Source organism: Orcinus orca, chromosome 6 (assembly GCF_937001465.1).
Source record: "Orcinus orca chromosome 6, mOrcOrc1.1, whole genome shotgun sequence".
NCBI lineage: Eukaryota > Metazoa > Chordata > Mammalia > Artiodactyla > Delphinidae > Orcinus > Orcinus orca.
Window position 1 is genome coordinate 17,947,922 of NC_064564.1, and position 20,943 is coordinate 17,968,864.

Here is a 20,943-nt window from a genome sequence, read left to right on the forward strand (position 1 = left end):
CTAGATCCCGCATGCATGCCGCAACTAAAGATCCCGCGTGCTGCAACCAGGACCTGGTCTAGCCATTAATTAATTAATTAATTATAAATAAATTAATTAATTAAATCAGCTTTAAATCAGAATCAAAATGTCCAGAGAGAAAGGTGATGGGATTACGGTTTGCTTCAAGGAGTGGGCCATTTGCTTCTGAAATAAGCCATGTGGTCACATCTGAACTGAGTGAGCAGGCGCATATCTAATTCAGGAAAGGAAATAAGAGACAGATTCAAAATTTCCAAGGCACTTGGCTTCGATCAGAGCTCAAACATGAAAAGAATTCTTCTGCAGGCTCAAAAGCATTTCTGAATTTGTGAGCTTACAAAGAGACCTCCCTGAAGCTATCAAGTAGTTTGAAAACAAGCTTGACTGACAATCCTCACGTTGCAAAAGATGAAGCAGGAACCAGCCTCTCTCAGGGCATGCAAGGTTCTTGAAAAATGATTCCAGGGACTTTCCTGGTGGTCCAGTGGGTAAGACTCTGCACTCCCAATGCAGGGGGGCCCAGGTTCCATCCCTGGTCTGGGAACTAGATCCCACATGCCGCAACAAAGATCCTGCATGCCACAACTAAGAGTCTGCATGCCACAACTACAAAAGATCCCGCATGCCACAACTACAAAAGCTCCCACATGCCACAACGAAGATCCCACGTGCCACAACGAAGACCCAGCCTAGCCAAATAAATAAATATTTTTAAAACTAAAGTACATTAGGTCTCTAAATCATTCTATAAATGCTTTAAAAAGAAAAGAAAAAGAAAATTCATTCCAGAGTATTCTAATGCAGACAACTCTTCAACTGAAGTAGCTACCAGTCTTCTTTAAGGAAGGCTACAGGCCCACCAGATAGTCATTCAGGATTCTGTCCTCAATGGATTCCTATTTTCTGATTCTATTATAATCTGTGTGGTAGGACCAGAAATGGCTGGCCTAGGGCTACTGGTCCCAAATGTCTCTGAATTCACGAGGCTGGAGATGACGTATATTGTGGCGCTCTGTCAGGCCAAAGCGAAGGCAACCAGCTGGTCTGAAGCCCTGTCCACTCCATGGATTCTCTATACATTCCTTATCTTATATAATAACCACCCCATGGGCCCCTGGAACATAACATGTGCTCAGAGAAAAGTCATAGGGAGTGCAGATTCAAATTCCAGTTGGCCTGAGTCAATACATCCATGTTAATGAGTCCAGTTAGTTATGTGTGAATTTATTATTTATTTATACCTCTTAGGATCCCAGACTATTCTAAGCCAGTAAGAGAGTGCTACCTAAAAGTACAGGAGGGAACTCTCTGGCAGTCTAGGATTAAGACTCAGTGCTTTCACTACTGTGGCACGGGTTCAATCCCTGGTCGGGGAACTAAGATCCCACAAGCTGTGTGGCACGGCCAAAGAAATATAATAGTAAAAATAAATATCAAAAAAAAAAAAAGTATAGGAACAGAGACAAAAGTCCCATCACCCAGAGACCCCTAGGAATTCAAACATGTTCCATGGAGATTCCTGCAAGCCCAGGGCAGGTCCAGCCTTAGGGGCTTCGAAATTGGAAATACTAGAATCTAGTCTGGACCTTTGAGGATGGCCTCAGCGCAAACCAACCTTCCCTACTTAGGAATCAAGCCTGCTCTGCAAACACGGGCACCTGATTGCCAGGCCAGCCTACTGGCGGGCAGGCTCCCGCCTAGTGAACTTTCAGATAATGATTACGTACTGCCCACTGCACCAGGAAGTGTGCTAATCTTATTCCTACCTCCTCACTTGGCTCAGAGCCTTCTATGATCTCACAAACGCAAAGAGTAATAAAAGTTAGTAGGCTTGGACTTCGAAATTCCAAACCACTGGAAGCTGCTCTCCAAAACTTCACTCTGTCGCAAATGGCTTTTGCCTCTACTTGACGATTCTGATTTTAAGCATGGCTCGGCCACAAGGCACAAACTATGGTCTGCAGGACGGTAAACAGTAACCTTGGTTCTGATGTCAGCTTACCATGTGTCCCCGAGCAAATCAACACCTGCATCTCAATCTTCTTCAGTAACTCAAAACACGATTTACATTTTTAAGGCATGTCATATTAGTGATGCTGTTAGACTACAGAAATTATACACACACACACACACACACAATGTTCTGTTTCATTAGTGAAATACTTTATTTTATGTAACATAAGACCAAGTCTTGTGTCTGCACCAGGATGTCCATTACCTTAACAAAATAGGACTGTGGCATCATATTTTATTGTCTTCAAACAGATAGAGGAGTCAAAGTCTGAGATCTTACCCACCATAAAATAGCCATTTAGGGCTTCCCTGGTGGCGCAGTGGTTGGGAGTCCGCCTGCCGATGCGGGGGGCGCGGGTTCGTGCCCCGGTCTGGGGGAATCCCGCGTGCCGCGGAGCGGCTGGGCCCATGAGCCATGGCTGCTGAGCCTGCGTGTCCGGAGCCTGTGCTCCGCAACGGGAGAGGCCACAGCAGTGAGAGGCCCGCGTACCGTAAAAAAAAAAAAAAAAATAGCCATTTAGATCCTAAAAACAACCAGCAAATCAAAATGAGATGTGATTCCACGAGTTTTAAATTTTAGGATTATAAAGAGATGAGACTGGTATAAACATGAAAATTCCATTTTGCCCTTAACTGAAGCAAAATCTTGGATTGGGTTTTGATGATAAGCAGAGAGAAAGAATGTGTCGTAAGTAATTAACTGAATTGTAGAAAGCAAAGTGTATTCAATTACGGATGGTCATCAAGAATACAGGAAGGGGGGGCTTCCTTGGTGGCGCAGTGGTTGAGAGTCCGCCTGTGGAGGCAGGGGACACGGGTTCGTGCCCCGATCCGGGAGGATCTCACATGCCGCGGAGCGGCTGAGCCCGTGAGCCATGGCCGTTGAAGCCTGCGCGTCCGGAGCCTGTGCTCCGCAACGGGAGAGGCCACAACAGTGAGAGGCCCGCACCGCAAAAAATAAAATAAAATAAAATACGGCATTGTTTCTCATCATCAAAAAAAAAAAAAAAAAAAAGAATACAGGAAGGGGGCTTCCCGGTTGGCACAGTGGTTAAGCATCTGCCAATGCAGGGGACACGGGTTCCAGCCCTGGTCCGGGAAGATCCCACATGCCACGGAACAACTAAGTCTGTGCACCACAACTACTGAGCCTACGCTCTAGAGCCCGTGAGCCACAACTACTGAGCCCACGTGCCACAACTACTGAAGCCCGCATGCCTAGATCCCGTGCTCCGCAACAAGAGAAGCCACCGCAATGAGAAGCCCGCGCACCACAACAAAGAGTAGCCCCCGCTCGCCACAACCAGAGAAAAGCCTGCGCACAGCAATGAAGACCCAACACAGCCAAAAATAAAATAAACTTATAAAAAAACAAAACAAAATAAAGTGGTTGCATCAATTTACACTCCCACCAGTGCATGAGGCTCCCTATTGCCATAGATCCTGCCAACAGTTGGAATTTCTGTTTTTTGGGGTTGTTTGTGGGGTTTTTTTTCCCCCCAATTTAGCCCTTCTGGTGAGGTTGTAGTTGTCTAGCACTACGTTTGCATCTCTGTGATGACACATGGAGATCAACACCTTTCCAAATATTTATTGGACTTTGGATTATCATTTTTTGTGAAATGCCTATTCAAGTCTTTTTCCCATTTTTCAATTGGGTTATTGTTTTCTCTTATTGATTAATATTTCTTCACATATTCACAACAGGTTAGATATGTGTATTGGGACTGTCTTCGTTCTACTCTGTGGGTTGTCTTTTTAATCTCTTCTTAAGGGTGTCTTTCAGTGAACAGAAGTTCTTAATTTTAATATGACTCAGGATAATTTGTTTTTCTTTTAAAGTTAGTGTTTTTTGTGTCCCTTTAAGAAATCTCTGCCTACTCCAAGGTCAAGATGTTCTCTTATGCTTTTTTTTTCTGAAAGCTTTCACTGTTTTACCTTTCAGACATTTGGAATCAATCCTTTATATGGCATTAAGTAGGAGTCCAGTACATTTTTTCAATATAGATAACCAACTAACTCAGCACCACTTTTTGAAGAGATCAGCCTTTAATCACTGCATGCCATTGTCATCTTTAGCAGACACTCTGTCACTGAGTCTGATTCTTTTTAATGGCTGTACGGTGTTCCACTGTATGCATGTTTCATAAGTAACAATCCATGCCGAACTGATTCCCATTTAAGCTGTTTTCATGTCTTTATTATAAAGAATGCTGTCATGAATAATCCTGTCCATATACCATTGCTCACATGTGTTAGTACATCTGTAGGACAAACTCATAGAAATGGAGTCGCTAAGTCAAAAGGTGTGTGCATTTTTAAATCAATATTTGACAGAGGCTGTACCAATTTTAATTGGATTTTCAAATCACGGTGAACTGCGCACACAGTATTATTATAAGACCCAGTACAGGGGCTTCCCTGGTGGCACAGTAGTTGGGAATCCTCCTGCCAGGGGAGGGGACACAGGTTCGAGCCCTGGTCTGGGAAGATCCCACATGCCACGGAGCAACTGAGCCCATGCACCACAGCTGCGCTGTGGAGCCCGCGAGCCGCAACTGCTGGGCCCACGTGCCACAACTACTGAAGCCCGCGCACCGCAATGAAGAGTGGCCCCCCGCTCACCGCAACTAAAGAAAGCCCACACACAGCAACAAAGACTCAATGCAGCCATAAATAAATTAATTAATTAATTATTTTTTAAAAAGACCCAGCACATTAGAACTTCAATTATACCAAAGTTCCCAACATTTTTAAGCCTTAGGATCCCTTTTTAAAAACCAATAAATGTGGGCTTCCCTGGTGGTGCAGTGGTTAAGAATCCGCCTGCCAATACAGGGGACACGGGTTTGATCCCTGGTCCAGGAAGATCCCACATGCCGCAGAGCAGCTAAGCCCGTGAGCCACAGCTACTGAGCCTGCACGCCACAACTACTTAGTCCATGTGCCACAACTACTGAAGCCCGTGCACCTAGAGCCCGTGCTCCACAACAAGAGAAGCCACCGCAATGAGAAGCCCATGCACTGCAACAAAGAGTAGCCCTGGCTCACCACAACTAGAGAAAGCCCATGCACAGCAACGAAGACCCAACGCAGCCAAATAAATAAATAAACAAATTTATTTGAAAAAACCAGTAAATGTTTAACTATGCTTCTAGTATCCACTGACTGAAAAATATGTATATAACCATGTAATTCACAGACACTGTGCCTCAGGACCTAAGAAACGGAAACTAACCAAAGTGAATCATGCTGTCATGCTCTGAGGCGCAGGCTCCTCTGCTTAACACAGTAAAGAGCAAGGGCACCTGCTCTCTGCACCTGGTCTGAAGGAAGCTCAAAGCTCAGGGCAGTCAGGCCAAGGAGCCTTACCCAACCTGCTCCCAGGTCAAGTGTTCAGAATAAAGCATCACCATTTTGTTCAAAACACAAGTCTAAAAGAACGCCAATGGGCTTTCACTTCCAGGTCAGCACTATAATTATAATCCTTTATGATCAATACACAATTCTCCCTTCGCCCATCAGCACCTTGTAAACCACAGTAACACTTGTTCTCAAACATGCCTGTAACATCATGAGAATGTCACGCTACTTACTGATTTTGTGACTGACATCAATGTCAACACCACAGTGCTGAGGACCAAAGACATGGGGCCCGCTGCCGGCCTGAGACATTGTGACCACCACAGAACGCACAGCATGACTTCCACTTTGCAGCCTCAGACCTCTGAACACACTCCCTTCCCAGAACGCTTCAAAAGGGGAAGGTGCTTGGCAAAAGAAACCGTCAACAAAATGAAAAGGCAACCAACCGAAAGGAAGAAAATATTCATAAATCATACATCTGATAAGGGGTTAATGTCCAACATAGGTAAAGAACTCATTCAATTCAATATCAAAAACAAAAAAAACCAAATAATCCAATCGAAAAATGGGCAGAGGATCTGAATAGACATTTTTTCAAAGACATACAGATGGCCAAAAGATGCTCAACATCACTAATCATCAGGGAAATGCAAATCAAAACCACAAATGAGATCTCACCTCCCACCTGTCAGAACGGCCTATCAAAAAGACAAGAGATAACGATCACTGGCGAGAGTGGAGAAAAGAGAGCCCCTGTGCACTGCTGGTGGCAATGTAAATTGGTGCAGCCGCTATGGAGAACAGTATGGAGGTTTCTCAAAAAAAATCAAAAACAGAACTATCATATGATCTAGCAATTCCGCTTCTGGGCATTTACCTGAAGGAAACAAAAACACTAACACAAAAATATGGAATAACCATAAAATACAAGGAAATCCTGCCATTTGCAAGGACATCAGTGGACCTTGAGGTTGCTGTGCTTAGTGAAATAAGTCAGAGAATGAAAGACAAATACTCTATAATATTACTCATATGTGGAATCTAAAAACCACAACAACATAAATACAGAGAACAGACTGGTGGTTGCCAGGTGGACGCGGGGTTGGGGGAGGAGAGATTGGTGAATGTGGTCAAAAGGTACAAACTTCCAGTTATAAGATAAATAAGTCCTGGGAATGCCATGTACAGCATGCTGACTACAGTTAATAATAGCTACTAAGAGAGTAGAATTTTTAAGTTCTCATGGAAAAAAAGAAAGCAATTTGTAACCCTGTGGGGTGATTGATGCTAACCAGAGTTACTGTGTGATCATTTCACAATATAAACAAATATCAAATAACGATATTGTACACCTCAAACAAACAGAATATTATATGTCACTTATATGTCAGAAAAAACGGGGGGAGATGATTTAATAGCTGGATCTTGTTTATAACAAAACCTCCACCTGGAAAAAACCCAGGGATGACACAGCCTTCCTCCTGTGTGGAGAGAACTTATTCTTAAGAACCTTATGTAGACATGATAAAGAAACTTACTTTCTCCAGAGTTAAGAAGAAAAAGGAAGCAGCTAGAAGACAAGTTAAGACAAGCAAGACATTTGCTACGGGCTCTGGGATTTTGCTGAAGTCATTTTATGCCTCTGGGGCATACTTTTCCAATAAAATAAAGTGTTAGCCAAGAGGTGATACATATAGAATCTAGCTCTTAATCTTTTATGATTCTAGACACAAAAGGGCAAAGAAGTTAGATTTCTATGACTCATTCTTATAACTGGTCTGTGGCAGGAAGGCTGGGGAGTGACAGACCTCCAGTTCCAGGCTCACAGAAAGTACAAATAAAAGACAACACATCCTGCCACAGGTACACCGGTAACAAACCAGTCGGGGGATGCACTCACCTTGGGTGAGTCAGCAAAGAGCTATTTGCAAGAGGGAGTCAATCTCTGCTGCAATTTCCTTCCCTCGAGTTTGTTTTTTTTTTTAATTGAAATACAGTTGATTTACAATGTTGTGTTAGTTTCAGCTGCACAGTAAACTGATTCAGTTATACGTATATATATCCTTTTTTTACATTATCTTCCATTATAGGATATTACAAGATATTGAGTATGGTTCCCTGACTGTACAGTATCAAGTTGTTTTAAACGACGAAAAGTAGTGGCTTCCCTGGTGGCGCAGTGGCTGAGAGTCCGCCTGCCGATGCAGGGGACCACGGGTCTGTGCCCCGGTCCGGGAGGATCCCACATGCCGCGGAGCGGCTGGGCCCGTGAGCCACGGCCGTTGAGCCTGCGCGTCCGGAGCCTGTGCTCCGCAATGGGAGAGGCCACAACAGTGAGAGGCCCGTGTACCGCAAAAAAAAAAAAAAGACAACCAAGATTCTTAGAGGGCGTCTTGGGCATCTTCCAGTCCCTTGGGGAGCATGGAAATGTAAGAGAAAACGGCACAACCCAGAAAGGTGGACGCATCTGAACAACAGCAGCTTTGCAATGACACAGAGGTTTGTGAAAAGACAAAGATCACTTTTTTGTTGTTGTTGCGGTACCTGGGCCTCTCACTGTTGTGGCCTCTCCCGTTGCGGAGCACAGGCTCCGGACTCGCAGGCTCAGCGGCCGTGGCTCACGGGCCCAGCCGCTCCGCGGCATGTGGGATCTTCCTGGACCGGGGCACGAACCCGTGTCCCCTGCATCGTCAGGCGGACCCCCAAACACTGCGCCACCAGGGAAGCCCCAAAGATTACTTTTGCCTCTTGCTTAGGTACTGGCTGCCAGCAATTCAGACAATCGTCTGAGTGAGCTGATGGCCAGCCCAGGCTCTGAGAAGACGTGACCTGGACATCACTTGGAAAAATTAAATTAACGCAAGCATCCTCTGCTTTTGCTCACCCAAATCTCTGCCTCAAAAGCATTTCTTAGCCTGATCTCAAAAGCACTTTTTTAAGCTTAAAACTAAAACCCTATTATTCCTGAGGTATGCTGGAAGCTAATACCTATATACCAAGGTCAAAGGACTCCCAAAGGATTTATCATAGCCTTTAATGTCCACACACAGCGGACATTTCATAGGTGATTTTACCTATTTGATGAGGGAGAAAACTATTTTTCCCTCCTTTTAAATATTTAGTGATAAACAAACTATGTGACCATACTCAAGTTTGTGGCCCATAGATAGGGGTCAAATTCTATTATAATTCTATTACAACTCATTTTGAAGAACTGAAATGAGTTATAAGAGACTTTGACCCATATTCCTCTTCTTATTCTTTTGACAGTACTAAAATATTTTATATGTATAAAGTTATTGTGTTATTATATTGGGTATTGCTGGAGAAAAAACTAGAAGTTGGAAAATTTTTCCTTTATGGAAAAAAATCATTGTAATGAGATTTGAGTCCTTACCCTGAAACCCCACTGGTTTGTTTCTGAAAATTTAGATGAGGAGAAAGCACAAATTAAGTTGCAGCTAACATGTAGGCAGATAGGACCACTACAAAAAGCCTTCTGTAAATTTGGACAGACTAAATTTTGAGTAACTACTACCTTTGCTTCAAAGCCCCTCACCAGTACTCTAAATTACTTTTCTTCTCCACGTTACTTGTGATCTCATATTTTTTGTTTAATTACCCTGCGTACAGTATAGATGTGCTTATCGTAAGGCATCTCAACTCCTTTTGGGTAATGGGAAGTAACGGATGAATTTAAATGCCTTGTTTCTTCCATTAGATTGCACTGTTCCTTTCCAACTCGTGCTCAACGAACTAATCCAATGAGTCAGAACCTCCTAAACCCTATTCACCACCGTGGTCAAGCCTTTTCTTTCCATTTAGCCAATCCTACAACACATCTTCCTCCAGGAAGCCTCCACAAATAATGAAGAAATAAAAAGGAACAGCAGCAAATTACCATTGTTCCCTTCCCAAGAATGCATTATTCAGGATTTCAATTCCTTTCCCACCCCACGATCCTTTGCTTAAACAGTTATTAAATCTCTTTTATCTATTCTTTAAATGTTCCTCTTCTTATTGCATTTTTTAAAAATTTTTATTTATTTATTTATTTTGGGCTGTGTTGGGTCTTTGTTGCTTTGCACGGTCTTTGTTGTGGCGAGCAGGGGCTACTCTTTGTTGCAGTGCACGGGCTTCTCATTGCAGTGGCTTTTCTTGTTGGCGGAGCACGGGCTCTAAGTGCACAGGATTCAGTAGCTGTGGCTCGCAGGCTCTAGAGCGCAGGCTCAGTAGTTGTGGCGCACGGGCTTAGTTGCTCCACAGCATGTGGGAGTCTCCCGGACCAGGGATCGAACCCGTGCCCCCTGCATTGGCAGGCGGATTCTTCACCACTGCACCACCAGGGAAATCCTTCTTACTGCTTTTGACTGTATCTCATTGGAAGTGCACGTAGGGCAAAATATTCCATAACGTGGGGAAAAATTTCCTCTTCCGGCACACAAGACAAATTTAGGTAGATAACGGCATTCATTTATTCCTTCATCATTTATTTACTGAGTGCTGACCACGTGCCAGGTGCCATCCTGGGAGCGGGGGGAGCACTAATGAAAAGGATAAAGTTCCTGTCCTCATAACTCTATATTCCAGTATGGGAGACAGGCAGTAAACACAAACAAATAGGACAATTAGGGAAAAGGAGAGACATAAAGACAGTAGTGTCTTTTTTTTTTTTTTTTTTTTGCGGTACGCGGGCCTCTCACTGTTGTGGCCTCTCCCGTTGCGCTCCGGACGCACAGGCTCAGCGGCCATGGCTCACGGGCCCAGCCGCTCCGCAGCATGTGGGATCTTCCCGGACGGGGGCACGAACCCGTGTCCCCTGCATCAGCAGGCGGACTCTCAACCACTGCGCCACCAGGGAAGCCCAAGACAGTAGTGTCTTTAGCTGGGGTCCTCAGAAAGCTCTAAGGAGGGATTATTCCAACAGACGCCTGAATAATACAGGAATGTTATTCCATTTTTAATTCTTTTTTACCTAACTACAGGTTGATCCTCATTATTCGCAGATTCTATGGTATTTGTGAATTCTCCCACTCGCTAAAATTTACTTAACCCCCAAATCAACATCCTGGTGCTTTCGAGGTCATTCCCAGTCATGTGCAGAGGGGCAAAATGTGACATGCAAGTTCCCATCTGAGGTTGGACAAGGGGACACTGCCTTTTTGTTTCAGTTCTCACACTGTAAACCAGAGTCCTTCGCATGGTCTTAACTTTAGTGCCATGTTTTTCTTATTTTGTGCTTTCTGTTAATGATTTTGCTATTTAAATGGCCCCCAAGCATAGTGCTGAAGTGCTGTGTCGTGTTCCCAAGCCCAAAAAGGCTGTGATTTACCTTACAGAGAAAATGCATGTGTTAGATAAGCTTTCTTCAGGCTTGAGTTTACATATAGGGCGTGGGCCCGTGAGTTCAATGTTAGTGCATCAGCGATGTAAACCTTCTGTTTAAGGTCTTTAAACCTTAAACAGAAACACACATGACATATGGTTATATGTTGATCAGCTGATGAAAACGTGACCAGAGGCTCACAGGAACCTGACCTTGTATTACCCCTAGGAGCAATGGTAACATATTAGCTAAGTCAGTGTTCTTGGGGACTTTACAGAACATTAACTACCACAAATAACGAGAATCCACAGTATATCGAAGAGAAAGTTGGGCACCAGCCTCCTCCCTCTTTAATGGAGAAAACGGTTTGATGGCCAACAGCATGGAGCCAGAATCCAATATACTGCTATTTTATTTTTGTTGCCTTTATTTTTAAGGTTGCCACTTTCTGGAGCAAGTGATGCTGGTTCCCCTTTAATGGCAGGAATGTAAGGTTTTCTTTTTCAATCACTGTTTTAAGTAAAAATAAAAAAACAGGCAGGGCTTCCCTGGTGGCGTAGTGGTTGAGAGTCCGCCTGCCGATGCAGGAAACACGGGTTCGTGCCCCTGTCCGGGAAGATCCCACATGCCGCGGAGCGGCTGGGCCCGTGAGCCCTGGCCGCTGAGCCTGCGCGTCCGGAGCCTGTGCTCCGCAACGGGAGAGGCCACAGCAGTGAGAGGCCCAAGGACCACAAAAAAAAAAAAAAAAAAAAAAAACAGGCAACATAAAATATTAAGTAAAAAATAACAAATTCCACTTATATGTGTAACCTAAAAAAATGATACAAATGAACTTATTTTCAAAACAGACTTAGAAAACAAACTTATGGTAACCAAAGAGGAAAGGTAGAGGGGGATGGATAAATTAGGACTTTGGGATTAACATAAACACACTGCTTTATATAAAATAGATAATCAACAAGGACCTACTGCATACCACAGAGAACTGTACTCAACATTCTGTAACAACCTGTAACAATTTTCAGGAAAATAACCTGAAATAACCTGAAAAAAAAGGATATATGTATAACTGAATCACTTTGCTGTACACCTGAAACTAACACAACATGGTAAATCAACTATACTCCAATATAAAATAAAAATTAAAAAAATAATAAATTCAATGGGGAAGAAAGAGATGGTTCCTTCAAAAGTAAGCCTCCAAAAGTGAGTATATAAGATAGTCCTTTGGGACTCAAGAATAAAGTATCAGAACTTTTACTTATATTTATTTTTATCTTAAAAAAGATAAAGAAATTAAGCTCTAATACTTACGAACTAACAACAAAAAAAAAAGAGAAGGCAAATGGGTAAGGCAATAGGCATAAAGCAGCTACACAAGAGTACCTGGTGTAAAAATTAATACAGAAACAGAAACATCAATTAAAATAGTCAGGAGGCCAGAAGTGGAAGCCGTGGCACCCTACAGGATAGCAGAGCCCAACAGGAAGAAAGACTTCCCCTTCTTGCCCGGCAAGAGCTCAGCCAGTGGGAGCCTGTCACAACTCAGCCAATGAAAAGCCACTGTACCTCAAACACTCAATTCCTCCAATGGACTCTTTGTTTACTACAGCCCTCCCAACTTCCTTTTCCCCTCTATAAAAGAGTTCTCCTCTCCTGGTTGCAGGGATGTGCATGTGGCTTGCAGACGCACTGAGGGTTGCAAACCCTGAATTGCAATTCTTTGCTGATTCTGAATAAATCCATTTTTTGCTGGAGAACTAACTGGCAGTCTATTTGTTTCACGTCAACACTGGACATGGCAGAGATCAAAGTGACAGATGAACAAGAAGTTTGGGAAACACATATGGAGTTGATTTGGGGCTTAGGAGTGAGATTATATGCATATGGATGAAAAATTTATCCTGTATGAACCTTAGTTTTCTTATCTGGAAAGGAGACAATATATGAGAATTACAGCATTATCACAATGATTTAATGAAATAATGTGTAAAGCAGCAGTGTTGAAAGTTTTGAGTCTCAGAACCCCTTTAACACTCTGAAAAGTTATTGAGAATTCCAAAGAGTTTTTATGTGGGTTATATCTGTCACTATTTATCATAATAGAAATTCAATCGAGAAATTTTAAAAATACTTATTCGTTAATTAAAGTAACCATAATAAACCCCAATACATGCTAGCAATATATATATTTTAGATCAAACTACTTTTCCAAACAAAAACACTTAGAAGAGCAGCATTGCGTTGCATATTTGTAAATCTCTTTGATGTCTGGCTTCACAAAAGGCCTTTGGATTCTCATACCTGCTTCTGCATTCTATCTGTCCCAGTATCACACTCAATGTAGCCTCTGGGAAACTATACTGTATACTCACACCAGAACAGAGTAAAGACAGGCCAATAACATCTTAGTATTGTTACCAAAAAAGTTTTAACCTCATGGGCCACCCGAAAGTGTCTCCAAGAGCCCCACATGTACCTGGGACAGACTGGGCTGTAAATAAAAGGGCTCAGAACAGTGCCTTTCATGAGGTAAATGCCTAATAAATATTAATTCTCTATTCCTTTTATTCTCAGCCTCAATGTTGTTAAAACATGAATGTATTAGGGCAAGGACTTCTTCAATTCATTACAATTGTATAATATCTAGCTTGGTCATGTTACTAACTGGTTCTGTAACTAACTAGCTGTGTGATCTTCATAGCCAAGGATTCTTAATCTGTGTTCAAATTCAGAGGATCCATGGACTTGAAAAGGGAAAAAAAGCTACATCTCTGTTTTCTGACACTCAGCATTTACTTCAATGATGACCAAAGGCAATAAACCACAGGTGTTACTGCTGATGCTGGCCTCAATTGAAATCACAGGTGTCTTATATATAAAATAGATAACCGACAAGGGCCTACTGTAGAGCACAGAGAACTATATTCAATATCTTGTAATAAGCTGTAATGGAAAAGAATCTGAAAAAGAAAAGATATATATACGTATAACTTTGCTATACACCTGAAACTAACACCACTGTAAATCAACTGTACTTCAATTAAAAAATAAATTAAACTCTCCTCCACTGTTGGTGGGAATGTAAACTGGTACAAACATTATGGAGAAGAGTATGGAGGTTCCTTTAAAAACTACATATAGAACTACCATATGATTCAGCAATCCCACTCTTGGACATATATCTGGAGAAAACAGTAATTTGAAAAGATACGTGCACCCGAATGTTCATTGCAGCACTATTTACAACAGCCAAGACATGGAAGCAACCTAAATGTCCATCGACAGAGGAATGGATAAAGAAGATGTAGTATATACACACAATGGGATATTACTCCACCATAAAAAAGAATGAAATAATGCCATTTGCAGCAACATGGATGGACACAGAGATTATCATACTAAGTGAAGTAAGTCAGACAAAGACAAATATCATGATATCACTTATATGTGGAATCTAATAAAAAATGATAAAAATGAACTTTTTTATAAGACAAAAACAGACTCACAGATCTTAAAATCAAACTTATGGTTATCAAAAGGGAAACGTTGAGGGGGAAGTGATATATTAGGAGATTGGGATTAACAAATACACACTACTATATATAAAATAGATAACTAACAAGGACCTACTGTATAGCACAGGGAACTCTATTCGGTATTCTGTAATAACCTATATGGGACAAGAATCTGAAAAAGAATGGATATATGTATAGGTATAGATGATTCACTTTACTGTGCACCTGAAACTAACTCAATATTGTAAATCAACTCTACTCCAATAAAAAATTTATTAAAGAAATCACAGGCATTTTCCTATATTATGGTTACTACAGATATCTTGAAAAATTGTATATGCTCATCACTAATTCAAAAGTATGGTAGTTATTATGCATTAATAAAGAAGCACATATATTACAATATCACAAATTTTTGAAAACTATCTTGACAGCTGTAGTTCAATTACAGGTGGCTTCAATTTTCAGTCCTTCATATTTGACTTTATGCAATTAAGAACATTGTTCTGAGAAAGTGGGCCACCTTAAGGGTTTAACCTGATTGGCCAAAGGCATTCATGTAACCAAAAAAGTAAGAACAACTTATGTTAAGCAATTCACTTTACCTCTTTAGGCATCAAGTTCCTCTCTTTAAAAGGGAACTGAACTAATCACTCCCTGAGACCAAATTCCACCCCCCCCAGCTAGAGTCTATGGAACACGGTGCCAGTGGTGAGGAAGAACTGAATGGGGACCCACAGCACACCTCAGTGCATTAACAAAGCACAAGAATCCGGTTTGGGTTTTTACACTAACATTTGAGAATCTACAAAGTTAAATGCTCTTAGACTAACTGGGCCTAGCACAGCGAAATAGTCGAAAAGCTAACAGTGAAGCAAATATTCCCCCAAACTACCTTTTATCACAATATAAAAACGTATAGGACAAATCCCACCCAACAATAATGAATGATTTTGCAAAGGTTCCATCATCAACATAATCTGGGTCTGTTCTTAATAGAAACAGCTTGTTTGGGAACAGACTTAAGAAATGTTTCGATAAATGTATCACTGTTTGCTTAACATCTAAATAAAAGTTTTCCACCTTCATATCTTAAAACACGCAAAATGAGAGAAATAATAAAGGAAAAGAAAACAAGAAAAAAAAAATGAAGGGAGAAAGAAAAGAGTTTTCCATGGCTGTGGGGCAGCCCTCAGCACTCAGCACTTCACATCAGGGCACTAATGGCCCAGAAGTTTAAAGAACCAAGTCTGTGGTCCTCTTACCCGATATTAAGCCCACCTGATGCTAGAGGTTGAGTCAACAGTTGAAGAAATAAGAAAGCCCAGACATGCTGCATTTCAGTCCCTGTAGAAAAATCTAGCTGTCAGGGATAGCCAATAGTGGCACCAAGATAAGTAGAGACAGCTAGCTTCACCGTGCACAATTCAAACTGAGATCAAACACTACCCTCACGCAGAGGAGCTGTAAGTCATTAACATGCTTCAAAACGGCCATCACATGGTTTCCTTCCAGCAGAAACGAAATCTGTCCAGCAGACCCTCAGAAAGGACAATAATCCCCCCACCATAAGTCCAACAAGCCAGTTTCCCCAATCATATTTAAGCAAGTCTGTCTACTCCATGCCTGTTTTCTCAGCAGCACACCTCCTTTTTTTTACTTGCAAAGATAAAGACAGACTGAAGGCTCTCGCTTCATCCATCTAACGGATGGATGGATGGATCTAACAGAACAAAATAAAAGTCATATTGGAGTGAATGAGATGCTGAAACCTAATGGGGAAAAAAACTGCACTAAATCATCATAGAAATTAGGTTGGCGCTTTAGAACGCCACCCCAACGCCAAGGACAGAGCAGTTACTGCTCCATAGCGGTATCCCTCTCGAGTCACAGGAATACAAAACCATAACCTTCTGATTCACTGAACCAAAGGATAAGTAATAAAATGTAGGAATGGTGAGGGAGAGGCGTGAAGGTTAGGAGGTCCGGGGAACACCAAATCTGAAGGAGGCAGTGGGTAGGGCTTTGAGGCCTGGGTGAAAGGCCGGATTGTGGGATGCAGAGGTGGGAGGGCACTCTGAACAGGGGACAAGCACAGGGGAGCAAAGTCCCAAAGGAGGGACTCTCCATGGTATATTGCACAAGAGGGAGAAGGGCAGTGTCTGCGCCGGAGGGTTGATGGAAGCAGCTGTGAGAGAGATGGTTTGTGAAGATATTGCTGAACTGGATTCTCAGAACCTTGAAAACTGGGCTCAGTTTAGACATTACCCCGGTAGGTCAAGGAAGGCTTCCAAGCAGGGAGGTAATATGAACAACCATGTGTTTTAGGAATAAACAATGGACATTGATCTCATCAGCTCATCTGTCCTAACAGTGGGCCCTTGTGTCAAATCCAGATTAATCAGAACCTATTGTGTCTAGTGAAATAAATTTCCCAAATTATATCTTGGGGCAATTTTGCTACCACATATGCTTTGGAAATGCAGTTCACTTTTCTTGTCTGATGATAAATAACAGACTCTAGAACAGGAAAAAAAAAAAAAGAAAGAAAAATTAAAAAGAGAAAATACCATCCTTGTTCCTATGACTACGGCAATAAAACCCACATTTTTCGGATATGTCTGCATTAACTACACCAAAGTCATAATAGTTTTGGAAAGCGTTTCTCCTGTTAAACAAACTTAGAACTGATAACTTTTTTGTGAGTAGTAATTATTGATTAGGTATTGCTAAATCTACTTTAATTCAGGAGTTAGTACCCAATAACACTCACAAATGAAGAAACTGACCGCCGACTCATTTCCACAACTACTGGCTACTTACTGGCACCTGATGAGGAACACCTGTCTGAAATTTTATGACCAATTCATGAGGGGGATGGTCTGGCGCAGAAGTAACAACATGCACCCATTTCTGAGTTACAACCATAGGAGAGTGCAAGGATTCTAAAAGAAATTTAAAGGAAAGAAAGTGTTTGCAACAGAGGGAAAACAAGGCATTACATGCATGTTATTATATACACACACACACATATACATATATACATAAAGGATCACAATCTAAAAGTAATCAATGTGAGAAGGTTGGTTTGTTTTTTGTAACTGACTAGAGTTCAAATGCACATAGAGATGTTAGGATACAGTATCTCTGAAACAGACGTAGTCGTCATAAAGTATAGAACAGGTTCAGGGACCGCTCCCTAGTAAGCACTGAGGTGAGGAAAAAAAATGGGGGCGGGATGGGAGTGAAGTCGAAGACTAACTTCCAAATAGGCCCAATGAATGACCCTGACAGGAAGTGATAAAATTCTCAACGCACACAACTGTGTTTATACTAGGGAATCGCACCCAAGCCTAATAGCCACTGTAATTGCCCCGCTAAGTGGCAGTCTTCCCACAAGACCTCAGCAACCTCACCCCTTGATAAAAGTAGGACCAAGGTTTCTCACCTGGGTCAAAACCCGCTCATCCACTTGTTTCGGATCGAAACTAATACAAAAGCAATTCCCCACACATCCTGGGGGCCCTCCAGCACCGCTGTTATGAATGCCAAGTGCCTAGCATGGGACCTGTCATAGTTTTCTTAATAAAATGTCCTCGATCTAATCCCACGACGGGATCGGAATTCTGAAGGCAGTCTGAAATCCTCCCCATACACGCTCCGGTAGGGGATGACTGTCCGCACAACCAGCCCCGGGGGCCAGCCACCCCCGTCCCCATGCCACACACTTCCTGTCGCTTCATCACCTCCACACCACAACTTGAGTTTCCCGATCAGTTTACAACTGCTATCAGGATCCCAGTGCCTGGAAGGAACGAGGGGAGGGTGGCTTCCTACCCCCAACTCTTCTCTTTAGGTTTCAGAGAGAACCTACGAAGAGGGAGGGCAGAAAGCACTGGGGCAGCCAGCCGACTTCGCGTTCTGCCGGCCTCGGCTGGTTACAAAGTACTGAAGGAAGCCACACGGACAGGGAGGAGGGGAGCGAGCACCAGACCTGGGTGCCCCAAATGAACCACAGGCGAACGCCCTCACTTTGCACGTTTCTACGCTGCAAAGCGCTGCAGCTTTGGGCTCGGGGGCAGGATTGCCAGTCCCGGAGCCCAACTGCACTTTTAGCCACCCGGATTCCCCAAACCCAGGATGACTTCCCCCACGGGGCTCCCGGAGAGGGCTCCAACTCCCACCGCCCGCTCTGTGGGACGGCTGCAGCTGGAGCCGAACCCTCTCGGCGCCCCCGCGGGCAGCGGGAGACGGAGCCAGGTCCCGGGCAGGCGGGCACCGAGTGGCCCGGCGTCCGCCGCCCAACTTTGCGGGGGGCAGGGCCGCTCCCGCGAACTTGGCGGCGGCCGGGTCGGGGGCGGGGTGGGGCAAGCACTCACCAACTCCGTACTTCTGCCTCTTGGTCGGGATCCAGCGGGCCATGGCGGCGACCTCGCCCCGCGGCAGCGGCGGCGGCGGCGGCTACAGCTCCCAGGGCTCCGGCTGCCACCGCGCCGCGCTCCTGCGCGCCCCGGACTCTTCCGCCATGTTCCGCCAAACTTCGCCCGGCCCCGCGCGCCGTCTCCTCGCGGCGCTGCCCGCGATACGCTCCGGCTCCAACCCCGGGCCGCGGTCACCTGCTGGGCCCGGCGGCCGCGGCGCCGTGCGCGCCCCTCCCGGCACCGCCCCGGCCCCTCCCGCAGGCCGCGCCCTCCGCCCGCCGAGGCCGCCTCCGCGCCCCGACCCGCGGGCGCCCGGCCTCTCCCGCCGGCCCGCCCTGTACTCCGCGCTCTCCCCGGCCGGGGCTGGCTCCGCCTTGCGCACTTCCCGGGAGCAGTTCCCCAGCACAGACTGGGGTACAGTTTTTTTCCTTCTGGTGTTTTGCTTTTTTCCCCGCCTTCCCCACCCAGACTAAACCCCTTGGATCCCGGGGGGCGGGTTCCCCGCCGCGGGTGTCCGGAGGGCTGCGCTGGAGGCGCCGGGCACCCCCAGGCGGGGCGGCCGAGGATGCGGGGTCCGCTCCCACCGCGCGCGCCGGAGCATCTGGGGGAACGAGGATGAGTGAATAAGGAACTAGGATCTAGGATGAGTTGTTTCTCGCCCCCGGGGCACCCGCAGTGCCTGGCACTCCGCGGGCGCTCAATAAATATTTGTTGAATGAATGAGCAGTTGACTACTGCGTTCACCCCCTAGAGCTTTCGCTGACACCACGAGAGCCGGAAGCCGGACTCCAGGGCAGACATGATCTCCTGTGGCCACTGTTTATAGCCTTCAAGGCAGGAACATTTGTCTTCTGGTAAATAAAGAACTCATGCAAGGGAGCCGGGCTGCTCAGAAGTATCAGATAGTTTCCGAGGGGAGCCTCTGTGGGAAAATTATGTAGAGAGCCCTGACTTGGAAATCCTGTGTCCCCGAAACACCCGGACTCTTCCCCAGCTGAAGATACTCAGACCCAGCTGAAGAAACTCAGACCCTCATGCTCAAGGGAAAAGCCCGACACAAAGACCTTTTCCAACAGCCCAGCAGCCCAAAGAGCGTCCCTGCGGAGAAGGGAACCAAGCACATCCAAGCCGCTCTCGTTCACTAGCTGTATTGTTGGGAGAAAGAACCAAACGCAGGGACTGCTCATTTGAACTGCCCTAAACTGTTGGCGTCCTCTGAGAACTCTCCTCCCGGAACTCAATTCCTCCTGGAGAGACCTCAAGGATGAAGATTGGATCTGAATCCCAGGCGGGAGTGGGCCCCCTTGCTACCTCACCCCTAGAAGTAAAACCTCAGAGTAAATTAGCAGCTGATTTATGTTCACCGTCTGAGAAACTGCCTCTTGAAAGACACTGTTTTGCCCTTGTAGTCTGTCTATTCGGAACACGAAAGGAAGATGAAATCAACATGTAGTGAAATAGAGTGAAACTTCATTGAAGACTTGGTGCATTTAACGTTGGTAACTTTTTGCAAAGTTACCAAACTTTGTAACTGACAAATTTTTTTTTCAAGGTTTTGTTCATGGTGGGTAACTCCTAGGGCTTCCTCTCTTCTCCATCACCAAATTGGTATTTATTCACCAAGTGCAATGATAATTTAAGAAATCAGTCACTTGAGACTTAACATCCAGAAGGAATTCCACCATCTCTCCCCCAAAGTTATGTTCCTCTTCCAATGACATCATGATTAACCTAATTCCCCAGGTTAGGTAATTTCTTTTTCTTTCCATAAATACTTATTAAGTGCCTAATAGGTGTCAAGCATTGTTCTAAGAATGGAGGTACAGCAGTGAATAAAGAAAAATCCCTACCCTCATAGAGCTTACAGTCTAGAGGAGGAGAGTAAAACAATGAACAAATTATGCCAAATGAGGCTAAGCCTGTAAAGAAAAATCCAAAGCAAGGAGGATCAGATGTGTGTGTTGGAGGGGGCCGTGCACTACAGTTTTATATCAAGTGGTCTGGGAAGGCATCTCTGCTAAAGTGACCTTGAAGTGCAGACCTGCAGAAAGTGAAGATTTCAGAGGAAAGTATTCAGACATCAAGAACAGCAAATGCAAAAGCCAGGGGGCATGTTTGGCTGGTTCCAAAACCAGGGAGAAACAGCAAGGATTCCTGGGTGGCAAGAGGTGTTAGTAAGGGGCAGGGTATGGGAGGGAACTTGTTCCAAGAGACATAGGGTGAGCCAATAAAGCAGGACGCTGAAAGGCATAGCGAGGACTTTATATATTGCTATGAA

General features: G+C 44.3%; 1 protein-coding gene across 7 annotated transcripts in view; it reads right to left on the bottom strand.

Moving 5' to 3' along the window:
* The window catches only part of DOCK5 (dedicator of cytokinesis 5), a 231,344-nt gene extending 212,271 nt beyond the window's left edge, over nucleotides 1–19,073 (bottom strand). For 3 of the 7 annotated variants that reach the window (XR_004483692.2, XR_007477822.1, XR_007477821.1), the window contains exon 1: nucleotides 18,624–18,986. Coding sequence is in view for 4 of the 7 variants with exons in the window: in XM_004270673.4 (XP_004270721.1) it covers nucleotides 18,624–18,666 (43 nt within the window). In the remaining 3 variants the exon portion in view is untranslated. Of the gene's footprint in view, nucleotides 1–18,623 lie in introns of all 7 variants that reach the window. The other 4 variants (XM_004270673.4, XM_049710891.1, XM_033429771.2 and 1 more) reach the window with 4 other exon arrangements.
* Nucleotides 19,074–20,943: the final 1,870 nt, after the last annotated feature.